The 16099-nt window shown below is 39.0% G+C and overlaps 1 protein-coding gene across 1 annotated transcript; it reads left to right on the top strand.

Annotated features, from left to right (window-relative positions):
- The first annotated feature begins 2839 nt into the window (after positions 1–2839).
- On the top strand, positions 2840–15405 carry prmt5 (protein arginine methyltransferase 5). Its single transcript, XM_088350118.1, has 16 exons — positions 2840–3123; positions 3314–3432; positions 5504–5589; positions 5722–5856; positions 5939–6051; positions 6128–6177; positions 6252–6415; positions 6573–6734; positions 10223–10300; positions 10400–10458; positions 11396–11518; positions 11632–11807; positions 12917–13120; positions 14574–14684; positions 14762–14826; positions 14899–15405. The coding sequence occupies exons 1-16, from the start codon at positions 3026–3028 to the stop codon at positions 15049–15051; spliced, it is 1896 nt and encodes a 631-aa protein (XP_088206244.1). The 5' UTR covers positions 2840–3025; the 3' UTR covers positions 15052–15405.
- The last annotated feature ends 694 nt before the right edge of the window (positions 15406–16099 follow it).

Below are 16099 nucleotides of genomic sequence, written 5' to 3' on the forward strand. Positions count from 1 at the left end.
TATGCCTATGGTTTCATAAAGTCTCAACTACTTGCCCAGCTCTTCATACATCATCCCCAGCTCTTCTAATGCTATAGCATACCTGTCAACCTGTACGTTTTTGCCGCACAAAGTACGTCTCATCTCATCTCATCTCATCAGCCGTACCGCTTATCCTCATTAGGGTCGCGGGGGGGCTGGAGCCCATCCCAGCCATCTTCGGGCAGTGGGCAGGGGACACCCTGAACTGGTTGCCAGCCAATCGCAGGGCACACAGGGACAGACAACTCATTCGCTCATTCACACCTAGGGACAATTTGGACCGGCCAATTCACCTGAAATGCATGTTTTTGGAACGTGGGAGGAAACCGGAGTGCCCGGAGGAAACCCACGCAAGCACGGGGAGAACATACAAACTCCGCACAGGAAGTCTGGAGCTGGATTTGAACCCACGACAGGTTCCCATGACATGAACTGTGCCGCACAAGCGCTAACCACTGCGCCGCCGTGCTGCCACACAAAGTACGTTTATTATGCATTTTAAGACGTGTACGACGTACAAGAAAATCCGTACGGAAAAACGGAAATTTGTCAATTATGGGTACCATCTGGTATACACCGACTATCACGAAACGGCAAATCAATCAAGTCGAACGAGTTCACAGCAGTAGCCTCTATCTCTGTATCGTTTTTTTTCGTTGCAAACGAAGCGAGCGGTTTGATGCCACAGTGCGTATGCGTCTGCCGCCAGGGGATTTCCTATCATGCATCATTCCGTGGTAGTTGTGTAGTGAAAGGAAGTCCGTCTCTTTTTAGAGAACCAGCTTTTTCGGCTCAACTCATTAAAGAGAGCCGGCTCGCAAACGGCTCACTTGCTTTGATGGATTATTTTACGAATTTTTATGTTGTATAAAGAAGTTAAGCAAAAAAGGAAGTATAAAAGGAGAAAATGAAAAAAAAACAGGTTTGTGGTGATCCCTTTAATCAGTATATTACCAACAATAATTTAATGCAGAAAATAAATTAAGAATTTGAATAAGAAAATTCTACTTAATTATATTTTCATGTATTTTTTCCTTCTAACAGTGAACGTCCAAGCTACTTATTTTTTTTAGCTTTTTTTATAATAAACCTCATTAATGTTGAGGAACTCAGTATCTCACAAACAAATGTTAATTAACAATATATATGATATAACGAAACACATGTACAATATAACATGTTAAACTACATAAATAAACACGTTGGAAAAAAAATATGGTGTAAGATTTTTTTGTATTTTGTAAAGGCAAATATGACAGTTTGTAAGGGCATGGAGCAGTGGAGGTTAACAGGTATGCTTAGGGGGTGGGGGTGAAAATGGCACATGGCCTGACAAGGCCTGAGGGATCGAAAAAAAAGCCTAGGCCTTACCCACAGAATTTCTGTGAAAAAAAAGAGATTGTGTGTTGAAATAAGGCAGTGAGAACCACTCTTCTTGAATCCATTCACTGATCTGATTTGGGTGGAAGCGACATACGCCGTAAAGGATACCTTGCATACTCCAGTGACAATACACTACAGCAATACTGTAAATTATCTTTGGTTTTCAACCATGTAGATAAATAAATGAATAAATAAATAAATAACACAATAAAAAATGTGTTCAATACTTTTCCAAATAAAGTGTTGACCTTTTCAAAATAAAATAAAGCTCTCCCACTCATTTATGAGGGTATCACACGCTTCCTGACAAACAGAAGTGGCTCCTGACACTTGAACTTACAATTTTAAAAAAATACTTGGATTTTAAATGCCTCTTATGTTTCCGATTTAATTTCATCTGCCCAGAACCAGCTGGCTGGTCTACTAGTCATACAAAAGCCAAAGAGAATCCCTCAGTTGGGAGAGTGTTATCCATTCGGCCCCTGTTAGTGGTACACTTTGCCCTCCGAGATTCAATCTACAACCTTATTGGGAGTGTTTAAATCTAGGCTTTAAACGCACCAATATTCAATAGCTTTTGAATGATGTTGACGTTATACTTTTGTCCTCTTAGTCCCTGAAGGAGAAGGAGCCTGGTTGTTGCACTGCGCATACATTTTGAGCCATCGTACTGGCAGTTGGTCCTGTAATATAATAATATTTTCTTATCCTAGTAAAATGCCTCAGTGTAGCATTTTGTACCAGCTTCAAGCTTTTGATGCTAGACTTTGGGAGACCAAAGAGTCATACATTACTGCAATATTTATTATTTTAATCTAAACCTTTGCAGTGACCCAAACTAAAGTGCCGGTACTTTTTGTAAACTCAAAACATGTAGCCTATATCATACCTGTCAACCTGTACATTTTTGCCATACAAAGTACATTTATTATGCATTTTAAGACGTGTACTATGTACAAGAAAATCTGTACGGAAAAACGCAAATTTGCCAATTATGGGTACCATTCGGTAAACACCGATTATCACGAAACGGCAAATCAATCAAGTCAAACGAGTTCGCCGCGGAAGCCTCTATCTCTGTATCGTTATTTTCGTTGCAAACGAAGCGAGCGGTTTGATGCTACTGTGCGCATGTGTCTGCCTCCCGGGGATAGCCCATCATGCATGATTCCATTAAAAAAAAAAAATATATATATATATATATATATATATATATATATATATATATATACTGTAAGATTATTTTGTATTTTGCACGGGAAAATACGACAGTTTGTACGGGCATGGAGCCGTGGAAGTTGACAGATATGCTATATTTACTTTTGGTTTTACTTTTACTGAATGTGTTCTATTAATAAAGGAGTATAAGTACTCCCCCACCCGGCCCTCGGTATCTAAACAATTTAAGAAACTAAGATACTTTGTTAACTCAAGTCATTCACACTGCTGCGCCACAACGCGAGAAGTGAAACTGGCATACATCACGAGCCATTTGGATCCTTCGCCCGCATTGGCAGATTATAGTGACACGCCGCATAGATCCAAAATGGCGTCCATTTTCCCATATCCTGGACCAGCGAGGTGGTTTGGTTAGCTCCTCTTTTCTTTTGCAAACTAAGTCATGGCGTCCGCTAGCGTGGGGAGCCGAGTGTCCTGCGGAAGAGATTTGATTTGCGTGCCGGAGGTTACCGAAACATTAACAGCGGTTGCCAAACTCGGGTATGAAAAGTTATGTTTTGTGTTGCTCTCGGAAGGGGATGTGGAAATGAATGAGTGAATATCAGCAAGGGATGCTATGCTAGCCGGTGAATTACAAGCACGTGCATCCATCCCTGTTACACATTATTTGTTGCCAGGCTTAATACATTTATTGACAAATCTGTATGTTGTGTCTGTCTCTCTTGCACAGCCTCGACTTCGTTTGTATGCCACTTTTCCATCCAAGGTTCAGAAGGGAATTTGAGTTTGAACCCGCTAAATCTCGACCCGGTGCACTGACGCGGTCTGACCTGCTGCTATGTGGAAGAGGTAATTCACGAATCGGAAGGGAAGTTGGGAATGCAAAACTTTCCAATTCTACAACAATATTAGAATGCATGTGCCAATGATGTTTATCGTCATACCATTATTAACTATCAGCCAGACAATTGCTCCCCTGAATGCAATACCCCTGTTAAGCGATATTAAACCTTACAAACCCAACGCAGCACCTATTTATTCACAGCAAGACAGATCATGTATTGTAGAATTTATAAAACGATCATTTGGGCAAACCTTTTGAGCTGAGGGCCACATTGAGTTTAACAATCTGACAGAAAGGCCAAACCAGGAGGTTAAAAAGGATTGATTTTATTTTTTTGTTGTTGTTTTTGTAGCTGCAGATGGTCTCAAATACAGTTCCTTCGCAATACATGATAACAGTGTCTTATAGTCGCTCCTATTTACATAAAAAATATTTCCATATTGTCATTTTTTTAAAAGCATTTTGTTAATTATAATGATTCAATTCCTTCCAAGATATGACAAAGGTGGTGATAAAGTACATGTACTTGGTCCAATGTCTGAGTCTTTTTTTTTTTTTTGACGGTTCACTTCAATGCTTCGTAAAGGGGGATAAGACGCATGAAGGGAAACTGGGTACAAGTGGCACCAAATCAACGTATTTGTTTTAGTTGGTGAGATGGTGGTGGACTTCAGGAGAACCAGAACTCACCCGGTTCCTGTAACCATCAAAGGAGAATGTGTAGAATTTGTCCAGACCTACAAATACCTGGGTGTGCAGCTGGACAGCAAACTGGACTGGATTGCCAACACAGAAGCTCTATGTAGGAAAGGGCAAAGCCGACTTTACTTCCTCAGAAGGCTGGCCTCCTTCAAAATCTGCAAAAAGCTCCTGAAAATATTCTATGAGACAGTAGTGCCAAGCGCCCTCTTCTATGCGGCAGCGTGTTGGGGAGGCAGCGTCAAGAAGAAGGATGCCTCTCGTCTCAATAAACTGGCTAGGAAAGCGAGCTCTGTTGTGGGCAAAGAGCTGGACAGCCTAACAACAGTAGCTGAGAGACGGGCACTGGAAAAGCTGCGGCCAATCATGGACAATCCATCGCATCCACTACACAGCATTATCTCCAGACAGAAGAGCAGTTTCAGCGACAGACTGCTGTCACTGTCTTGTACTACGGACAGACTGAAGAGATCTTTTCTTCCTCATGCCATGAGGCTCTTTAACTCTACCCGGCAGAGTAAAAGCCCACAGTAAACCACACCACCTACATTGCATATTACCGAATCTTATTGCAATATGTATTCTGTGTAGCACTATTTAGTTATTCTATATAACACACTACAGTGGGCACGTCACACTGGGTATTTGTATATTGTATTCTTTTTGCTTTATTATTGTATTGTTCTCAGCTCAGGGATGCTGCTGGAAATGTGAATTTCCCTTCGGGGATGAATAAAGTATCTATCTATCTAGTTGTAGATTTTTCTTTTTTTTACCAGTTGATATTTGTTGTTTTTAATAATATATTTTGGCGTTCCATTTTCAAAAGCCTTGATAGGCCATATGTGGGCTGTAGTCTACCCATCCCTAATGTAGAATAAAAAAATAATAATTGGTTTAAACAAATAACGAACACAACCGATTCTTTCAACGTCTTTCTTAGTTCTTTACCCACTTGCAGTAAATTTGGCATTACTTATTACCAGTATACATAAGAGTTCAGGATTTCACAGACTTCAAATAATCTACAGATGTTTTACTAACTGAAACTCACAATTTGTTATAATTTAAAACAGAAACGTCTATCAGTTCTGTTTTCAAACATTCTGTATCTGTATGTACTTTCTTCACATTGCTGTAAACTCTCTCATTGTCTGAATTAAGTGTGCAAGGCAGAGCAGGGGCAGTTTTCTGAGGCAATCCCCTTCCTGTAATCTTTGTTAATAGATTTTAGTGTTTTTTTTTTCTGTTATGTGTATAGTAAGAAATATACAATATATTGCTGCATTCATTATTTCAGTTTTAAGACGATACCAAAAAATAATGTTAAGGAAGGCAAACCAGAAATTTGTCTGTGTATACTTGTGTTTGTTTTAGATTGGAACACATTGATAGTCGGGAAGCAGTCTCCATGGATCGACCCCGATTCAGAAGTGGAGTCACTACGCAGAAATTCAGAAGCTGTAAGCTACAATCATCATTGATCTCGATGCCAGAACCTAAACTCACATTTATCTCTTCCGGTCTTGACCATCTTGAGTTTTTGCGTCTTTCAACACCGTACATGACAGGCAACATTTTGTCATTCTCTTCAGGCTCTGGCACAAGAGTTGCATTTTTCAGCCTACTTGGGTCTACCTGTCTTCATGATGCCTTTGAACGGACCTGAAAGAGCAAATCTTGCACGTGTGCTGATGAACCATCTTTTGTCTGGACACCACACCACAAATGTATAACACTCAAGTTCTTGTACATGGACAACGCAAAGTAAAAAATATATACTTATGTTTGTCATCGACTTTTTATGATCAGTTCTGGATTCGAGTTCCACTGATTGCTCCTGAAGATATGCGGGAAGACCTTATTGAGAATGAGCCAGTCCCATGTTTAGATGAGACCTCTACTGAGGAAAATACCTGGAATTGGTAAGTTTAAAGTCACAAGACACTACTATTTGGTGTTTATTTTTCTTGTTAGTCCTATTTTTGCCTTTACTTTTAGGTGGCACTCATTCAGGACCCTCTGTGATTACAACAAGAGAGTCTGTCTTGGTAATAACATATTCCTATGATCTTGCTGGTTGAGATATTTCCCATAAATAATGAACTATTAACGTTTCCTCAAGCTATTGAAGTTGGAGCAGACATTCCTTCAGAAACCGTCATTGATAAATGGTTTGGGGAACCAATCAAAGCAGCCATACTCCCCACCAGTATCTTCCTTACCAACAAGACGGGGTTTCCTGTTTTGTCTAAAGCACACCAGCGGATAATTTTACGACTTTTTAAGGTAGGACCTAGTAAGATGATAAATACCATACGTATAACTAAAAATACACTGTACCTCTTTAAAGAAGATGTGACTTTTTTGCGTTCCAGGGCAAAACGGCTAAGAATGAGATTTATCGAGTGTTCAGTTTATAAAGTGAATGTTTTTGTATTCACAGTTGGAGGCACAATTCGTTTTTACAGGTACAAGTCGACACACAGAGAAGGACTTCCGCTCATACCTTCAGTACTTGGAATACCTCAGTAAGAATTGTCCAGCACCTAATTCCTATGAGCTTTTTGCCAAGGGTTACGAAGACTACCTGCAGTCTCCCCTACAGGTAATTTGTTTTTGTCTGAAATATTCTAGGGTTTTTTTTCTCTGTCTTTACATATTACAGTTTACAGATCCCTTAAACTGCTACATTTGTGACTTGTATTTTAATAATCACAAAGACCTTGCAGAGGTTGTGGTTGTACTCGCGTGTAGCTGGCCATCAGCTCTCTAAACGGATTTCTTACACTAAAATTTTGTTGTATTTTTGTCCAATGACAATAAAGACCATTTCTTCACTGGTGCCCACCACTTAAGACTCATCTGGACAGCTTTTGGCACCAGTCCATTCCTTGATTTTGTCTGCCCAGTTCTTTTTCTGTCTTCCTCTCCATTTGATCCCTTTGATAATACCCTGTATAATGATCTTGGACAGTCCTTATGATCTTGTGACCTGACCATACCAATGCAGTTTTTGTCTGTGCACAGTTGGCAACAGTTCTTGGAAGAGTCCAATGTGCCTTATGAAGGTGTTGAGCACTGTTTGGTTTGTCACATTGGCTATGTAGCGGACGCTTAGAATTTCCTGTAGCATCACATCTCCATGGCCTGGATTTTCTTTTTCATCTTTGTGAGTCTCACAAGCGAGGGAGAAGGAAGAATGTGCTCTTGCATTAAGTCTGAACATTAATTTCACTGCAATGTTCTTGTCCCTCCAGATTGGGTTTAAGTCTGGCTCGTGCGGCTTTAGTTTGAGCTATCCTGCCCATGATTCCTGGGTCTAACCCCTCTTCTGATATGACAGATATTTAAATCTGATTTTTTAAAGTTCTTGGTGGTTGATGGTGATACTTTGGAATTGTTGGTTATTAGTTTCATCCTTTTCTGGTTTTTTTTTCTAAACTGTGCTTGGTTGATGCAGTTTGTTTTTATGTACACGTTCTTTTTCAATTTAAGGGGGCAGTATTTCTGTTGATATATGAGGGATTTTTTTATGTTTCCAGAAGTGGCAGCCAGATTAAATTTCCCTCAAGTTTTTCCGTACAGAAGTCAAAGTAGATCAACAAAACAATATTCAAGAAAAAGGACAAAAAAGAGATCATACAGGAAGAAAGCAGATGCTTGTATTTGAATGTGACCAAAATATACAAGGCAGCAAAGTTGTGGAAGTACCGTATTGATTCGTGAAAAACGCGCACTCTTGTATTAGCGCACCTCTAGTTTTAGATGGAAAATCGGAACAAAATTTTATTTCACTTACTCAGATTTGACTAAGCATTGTGACGGTAACAAAGTTGAATTTGTGCGGCCATGATAAAAATAATTAATTGACAACGAAACTGTAAAACATATTTTATCTAATGTACTTTAGAGTTTGATTCATCATCAGATACACTGCAGTTTTTATGTCATTTTGCCTTTTTACATTTATTTGTATCTTTCAATATAATATTGTTTCCTCCATTCTCTTAACATTTGTCTCTGGTACTGCGACTGACAATAGTTTGAAAATGAGATAAAACCTAATTCCCTTTCCTAAAACGCCGTTTTTCTTTCTATTTTACTGGTAAGCTTATGGTTAGGATGCGACGCTGTCACTGCTGCGATCCGGTTTCAATTGCCGTTGCATCCAATGTTTTGCGATTGTGGTCAGCAATAGGGCTGAACGATTTTGGAAAAAAAACTAAATGCGATTTTCAGACCTGTATTGCAATTTAGATTTGATTTTCTATTTTAAAATAAAATTGGATTTCTGTGATTATTTCATTTTGGGGGAGAACTTAAACATAGTGACATGCAAACTTACCTCGAGATGATAATCCATAAAGACTAAGAGTATACGACTGTTACCAAATAATATCGATCGACAAATAAAAACAGAATTTCAACAAAATTTCAGTGTAAGAAAGCAATTAGAGAGCTGATGTCTAGCTTCAAGGTTTTTGTGATTATTAAAACACAAGTCACAAATGTAGCTTTTTTTTTTTTCATGAGCGGTAGCTTCAAGTCGTCCGTTTGATGGTTAATGGATCTGGCGTTGGTGACTAGCCACATTCGGCAGTGGTGTCTTAAAAGTTGTTAGCCTAGCTGTTAGCTTTCCCTTCTAACGCCGCCTCAATCACTTCCCGGACGGGATAAAAATTCATGGAGTACCTGCTGGTGATCAGCTGTTCTTTGCCCTCTTCTGACCTTCCTCGGAGTCTGATATATTGATGAATTTGTACTCAATTTAATGAGCCGCTAAATCTATGAGCTGTCGTGATTGTTTTGGTGGCCAGTTGCGGGCTGTTATACTATTTGTACGGTCTCGATCAAAGTCGTGCACTCACGTTTTGCAAACTTTGCCTTGCCTTTATTGGTTGGTGTCATTAAAACCTGTTTCTGATTGCTTGGTGCTGTTAAACCCAGAAATGTGTCAATTCGTGTTCACCAAACACTCCCATCACTCAATTTACTAATTGGAACTACAAATCCATGAAAAAATGCAGTGTTTTGCGGTTACACTAACACACGACGTCACATCACAATATCGATTTGGTTTTGGTTAATCATGCTGCCCTAGTCAGCAATGTTTTCGAATATACTGTAATGCACTACTGTAAAGAGGCGTGTATAATGATCACGCAAACTTAGTTATTTTTTCGGCAAATAAACACAAATACATAAGGTATTAAACTGGTTTAGGAATCACTTATGATTGCAGTAAGTGTAATATAAAGACACTGAAACAGAAATATTCCCGACAATTTTTATGCCTAGTTATTTCAATGTTTGAGGAGTATGTTGGGAGTGACAAGATTGGATAGATTGATAAATGAAATTGTGAGAGACAGAACTGGAGTAGTAGTGAAACCGAGCAAGCGTGTGGATAAGAGAGTACTCGGTTGGTTTGGACACATGGAGAGGATGGATGAGGAGCGAATGTTGAGGATCTACAGAGCAGAAGTAAATGGAGACCAAAAGGAAGGCCGCAATTGACGTGGATAGACTGTGTTATGAGTGCACTGCAGGAAAGAGGTCTGAATATAGTGGAAGCTAGAGCTCTTGTTGGTGATAGGAATGAGTGAAGAGATGATGTAAAAGGATAGTGGGATGTTAAGACGTGTTCCAAGGGATGGACAGGGCACCTGTATGATGTGGCAGGGGTAAACCAGTGAAAGCTGTCGGGCCCTGCTGTTGAACAGAAAAGTGTGTTGTGTCACCCTGACCCGAGTGACATGGCCGCTTTCTGGTGTCCCGTTTCATCTGGAGGGGACGAAAGCATGACCAACTTGGGTGCCGAGGTGCTTGACTTGTTTGGGTGTTTGGGCATTTGGGTTGGCCATGGTCCCCAAAAAATGTGTGTGTGTTTTTCTTTTGCTACTTTTTCCCTTTTTTATTTTCTTTGTTTTGTGTATGTTTGTCTTGCTGTCGGTCACCCCTCTCGAGGGATATGACCAGGGTAGATAGATGTCAAATTCTATAATCATGAAAACAGGTTTCTCCAAAAATCGTGCGTGTAACGTTGTGCCTTTTATTTATTTTTTACAATTGAGATGTTTTTCTTTTATTCAGCCTCTCATGGATAACTTGGAATCACAAACATATGAAGTCTTTGAGAAGGATCCTATTAAATATTCACAGTACCAACAGGTAAGAACCACAGTGCTACGTTGTGTCACTAGCGTTATTTTGTGTAATAGTTCCTAAAAGCTAAAGTTTTGTATCTGAATGTTTGTCTTGTTACGACAGGCTGTGTATAAATGCCTTCTTGATCGAGTCCCAGAGGAAGAGAAAGACACCAATGTTCAGTGAGTAGCATTAGTGCTAGATTCTAACAAGAGTTAATTCTGTCTGACCCCTTATATTTGTAGTTTGATTTTGGAAGTTCATGTAAAATAATTCTACTAGTGTATTTTTTTTTTGTTGTGCAATTTTCTCTATGGGTGGCACTGACAGATAAATTTTTATGTAGCATAATATTGTATACTGTTTTTATTCAATTTATTATAAAGCATATATTTAAGATGGTGAAGTATTGCTCTTGGCTGCAAACATGTCTACTTTTTATCCAATGCAACAACTGTCAAATTTAGTCACATTAGTCTTAGAAACATGTTTTGAAAATAATTGTGAAACATTGTTATCTGTTTTATTTTCAACAAATTGTGACTATATTTTTGCAATCTAGTTTGTGGTTATAGTTATTATTAATGTTCATGTACGGTATTTCTTCGGACTAAAAAGTGTACCGTATTATAAAGCGCACCTTCATAAATGGTCTTGCTAAATATTTTTCTTATATAAAGCGCACTGGACTACAAGGCACATTAAATTAAAACTACTTAAAGAGCTAGGGTTGATACTTAAAAAGGAATGTTGCTGGTCTAAGGCGCTTCCTGATTATAAGAAGCACCTTTTGAATTTTGTGTTTTAGGCTGGTCCTATTGTCAGTAAAATATGGGATTTAAATATTTATCATTTGGAATAATTGTTAGACTGTCGCACTCAAATATGTATTCATTAATTTATCTATTGGGGCAGGGATTTTTTCTTTTAACTTTTCAGAACGGGTCATTTTGTGTAGAAATAAAAATGAGGACAAATGGGGGGTTAAAAAATGAGACACTATCTGTACTTAATCTAACACCCACTCCTGCAACATGTAACAAGTATTTTCTGCTCTTGCTGACTTTTTTTTTTTTTGCACAATTTATATATTTTTTATATCTTAAAACTTTTTCTTAGAGTGTTGATGGTGTTGGGAGCAGGCAGGGGGCCGCTTGTCAATGCATCTTTGCGTGCTGCCAAGCAAGCAGATCGGAAGTTGAAAGTTTATGCTGTTGAGAAGAATCCCAACGCTGTGATCACGTAAATAGATTTTTATATCCCTGGCCTGATTTTAAAAGACTTGAGACAAATATATTTGTTGTCCTGACTCATGATTACATTCGCATGAATAACTTGTTGATGTGGTTCAACAGGCTGGAAAACTGGCGCTTTGAAGAGTGGGGGGATCAGGTGACAGTGGTGTCATCTGACATGCGAGAATGGACCTCGCCCGAAAAGGCCGACATCATAGTCAGCGAGTTGCTTGGATCATTTGGTGATAATGAACTTTCCCCAGAGTGCTTAGATGGAGCGCAGCACTTTCTCAAAGGTGATTTTCTTGCTGTCGCCTGTTTTCTGTCAACATGCACTCTGAGATACAAATGGCTGAATAAGAACTTGCCTTCATAGACGTTTTTAATAGTCCAATATTTTCTTGGCATTCATTTTTTAAAAATATTCAATATGGTATAGCGTAATCCATCATCTTTTGTAGGGATTGTGTTGCAAAAAGGTCCTGCAATAGTCAATAGTCTGAATCCGCGAACGCCGAAGCGCGAAGTAGCGAGGTCCCACTGTATATCAAATCGCAATACTGGTAGAAATGCAATTATCAAGAATCGTGATATAATAGCATCTCCCCCTTAGTATCGTGATACAGTACAATAAAATCGTGACCAAAGCATATTGTCCCACCCCTAATGTGCATCCGAGTCAATATGTGGAACGCATTAACAATACGTAAAATGCGGGACACTACCGCGCAAATCACGGCAGGTCGTTACCCTAGATCAGAGGTTGGCAACCCAAAATGTTGAAAGAGCTATATTTGTCCATTTAAAAAAAAAACTTATGTCTGGAGCCGCAAAATAATTAAAGGCTTTATATAAGCCTCATTAGAAAGCAAAACATAGTGCATATATATACTTTATATATAATTATAAATTATTCTGTATATCCATTGGAAAAAGTTTAAAGTGTCATTTTACATTATCAAACATTTTTGAAAAAGTGCTAGGGAGCCACTACAGAGCACCAGTGTCGCATGTTGCTGACCCCCAAACCTAGATGCCAAAGCATCTTCCTCTGTCTTATGAGCCTGCCACAGGTGCTTTCTTTGACATGCTGGCTTTTAGAGGAGCTAGAAATTGAAAAAGATTTGCGCTTATGTAATGTAGGTTCATCAAGCTGCTTTATGGACGTGTGCAGTGCAACCCTATACGCACAGGTAGGAAGGGTTAGGGTAACCTTTTAGCTCATTAATATGCAGAACACAGTGTACGATAAAAATCCACGAAGATCCAAACTGCGAAAAGTAAACCGGGATACAATGGTGAATTGCTGTACAGTGAAAGTATATTACAGTGATAATTCTAGATAAATCATTTTTATTATTCCATAAATGCATTTGAGATCAGCCTTTTTATCCTCTAATGGCAGATGACGGCGTGAGCATTCCCTGCTCCTACACATCTTTCCTGGCACCGCTGTCATCCTCCAAGCTGTATAACGAAGTGCGAGGCTGCAGAGAACGCGACAAGGATCCGGAATGCCATTTCGAGATGCCATACGTCGTACGACTCCACAACTTCCATCAGCTGGCTGACCCCAAACCTTGCTTCACTTTCACACACCCCACCAAAGGTACAAAAAGCAAATCTACCAGACTATAAGCAGTGTCTGAAACTCATGACAAAAAGTTACCGGACACCAGGGCAGAAAACTCTGAAAAGTTGCCTGTCCAGCCATTTTTCACAACTTGAAATGCAATAAGACGACTTATCGCGAAAAAAAAAAACTTTGTTGCAAAGTATTAAGGATTGATAATCAGAATATATAACAGAACAACACTTTAAATTTAAGTGTATTATAAATCTACTTATAACATTCATTGCATGTATATGACATTGCTGTTTTGCATCTGCCATCAGTATGTATCGGTATCTACTCATCTTCATTAATGCTATGTTTGCATTGCGTCGTCTGCTACAAGCCACGTGAACCCCTCTTTCCACGATGCTTTTAATGTACGTTTACATTTTGTAGCATCATAAATTATGTTAGCTTCTTTCGAATATTTCTTCTGGGGCTGAGGTTTTGGCTTGATTCCTTACCACTTCTCCATTTTTTTGTGTTCTCTGTGTGTCTACATTGAAAAACTATATGCAAATGCACGACCTTATAATGCTCGGGAAAGTCCGGAAGCACAAAGTTATTCGATGCAGGCTTCTGATTGGCTGCAGAGTATGCAAATTGCCTAACGAACCGAAATTCCGAAATTGCCAAACCGTACGAAGATTTCGAAATCGGAATAAAGGAAACTTTAGATTTGAAAAAAAAAAAAAACTATAGACTGGCAGAGATGTTGTGTAAGTTGTACGCCAAACGTAAAAGATGCACACCCCGGGCGTCCGGGCAGATGTTATTTCAGACACTGCTATAAGGCACACCCAAATTAGCCAGAAATTTGAATGTGCCCCTTAACGATCGTTGGCATATGTGGAAATGACAAATCTGCAGCTACAACATGTCTATGCTGCTATAGCTTTATCGTTAAAATGACCGAATTACTTCCCACAATGCCCACATCGTCATTCAGTTCAGAATCTTGTGCGCTTCGCTATAACTTTGAGTCAACTGTACCACGAACTGATGTAATGCCTGACAATATCAATAATTTGGTACCGTAACTAAAAATAGTGTGACGTGATGAGACCTAATGCCTTTTCTTTTTTCTTTTTTGTATCCCTACTGGTCTAATTGATAGGATCTTGCGCATTTCATGCAATGATCTTGGTTGCATTCTCATTGCATCCAATGCTATGTGTTTGTGATCATTGATATTTCCCTGCTCAATGCACAGATACGGCTCTTTTAAAACACGCTTGCAACCTTAACACTTTTAAATTCATGCGCCTTTTAGTCTCGTGTGCCTTGTACGTGAAAATAATATCACTTCTATTTTTTTGGTGCTGCGCCTAATAATCAGGTGTGCCTTATAGTGTTGAAAATCCGCTACACCATTTTGCACCAATTCTATTTCGCACTGACTGACCACACACCCCCCCCCCCCCCCCCCCGCCTCCTCCTCCCCCAGATATGAACAATAATCGTTACCAGTGCCTCAAATTCCCAGTCAGTTGTAACTCTGTCCTCCATGGCTTTGCTGGGTACTTTGAGACTATACTCTACAAAGATGTTACACTCAGTAAGTATGCTCTAAAAAGTTGCATCTCTCAATTGATAGTGAAGTTTTTATTCTGATGTATTTTCTATCTCTAATAGGTATTAAACCTGAAACACACTCACCTGGAATGTTTTCTTGGTTCCCTATTCTCTTCCCACTCAAAGTAAGTAGTTTTGAGTTTGAGTGTTGAACATATGCAACAGGAATTCACAAAAGATACAATTTTCCCCTACAGCAACCCATCTCCCTGTCACGCAATGATGATATCACACTGCGATTCTGGCGCTGCAACAATGGGAAGAAAGTGTGGTATGAGTGGGCTGTGACACAGCCGGCGTGTTCTGCAATCCACAACCCTGCTGGACGTTCCTATACAATCGGGCTGTAAACATGACACTTGTTCTCAACAAGCTCCTGTCTTGTGTGTTTTTTTTTTTTTATAACAGTCAGTCGTAGCAATGTTTTGTGCCTTCTGGTTAACTTACTTGCATTAGAAGTCATATAAAAGAAAAATGGGTCCCGAGTTTTTTTTCCCGAACACCAAAATAATGTGACTCATACAAACAATAAATCCAGCACAAAATATGCCTTAGTGAAGACGTTCCATACAATTTGGATGTAACAACTGTCTACTCAACAGAAGAATATTGTTCAGGGCAACCATCCAGCACTGAGATTATTTGTTTTGTTTGACATTCTTTTTATATGCTTAAACCATGTCAATAAACGCTGTAATATTTGATTTTTAACTTTTTTTTTTTTAATGCCTTTGATTCTTACACTTGCTAGTCCTACGGGAACAGTGAACCTTAACCTTATATTGGACAATTCGGACGAAAATGCATAGCAGTCGACTAAAGGTTCACAGAAAAAGTGAATTTGCTGAGCAGTTAAGTTAGTTTTTTGCGGTTACAAATGCTTCAATTCAGAATTCTTTAAACGAGCTGGTCCATTCGTTTATATTCAACGTTGTTAACAGATCCTTCTCATGGATAAAAGCTGTCACTTTGTGTCTTTTGCAAGCAATGTGAGGTTTGTGTGTCATAAGGCACAGTCAGACTTACAAATAAATGAACCAACATCTTATCTCATCATCGTTTGATTGGCCGAACAAGAAAGCAATGTATAAGCTAGCATAGAAAAAAAAGAATCCTAAATGTAACCATTTATGGTATTTTTGATATAATATTTCCATGTTGACTTTTGAGGCACAGCCCCCCTGGCTTGCCTGACTCGTATATTTATGTAATAATGGCCTTATTTGTTCACCAGTTTTAGTCCATCCACTTCAATTTATTCGTGGATCGTTATGTCCTTTGTATGTAGTTTTTCAGTTGAATATGCATTCCGGAAGTGGTAGAAATGGATGTAGCCTCCCTTTTAGAGGGTACGTGATTGGTTTCCATTATTTTATTTGTTTAAAAAACATCTTGATA

Source organism: Urocampus carinirostris, chromosome 1 (assembly GCF_059441175.1).
Source record: "Urocampus carinirostris isolate Australia breed hairy pipefish chromosome 1, RoL_Ucar_1.0, whole genome shotgun sequence".
NCBI classification, from domain to species: domain Eukaryota; kingdom Metazoa; phylum Chordata; class Actinopteri; order Syngnathiformes; family Syngnathidae; genus Urocampus; species Urocampus carinirostris.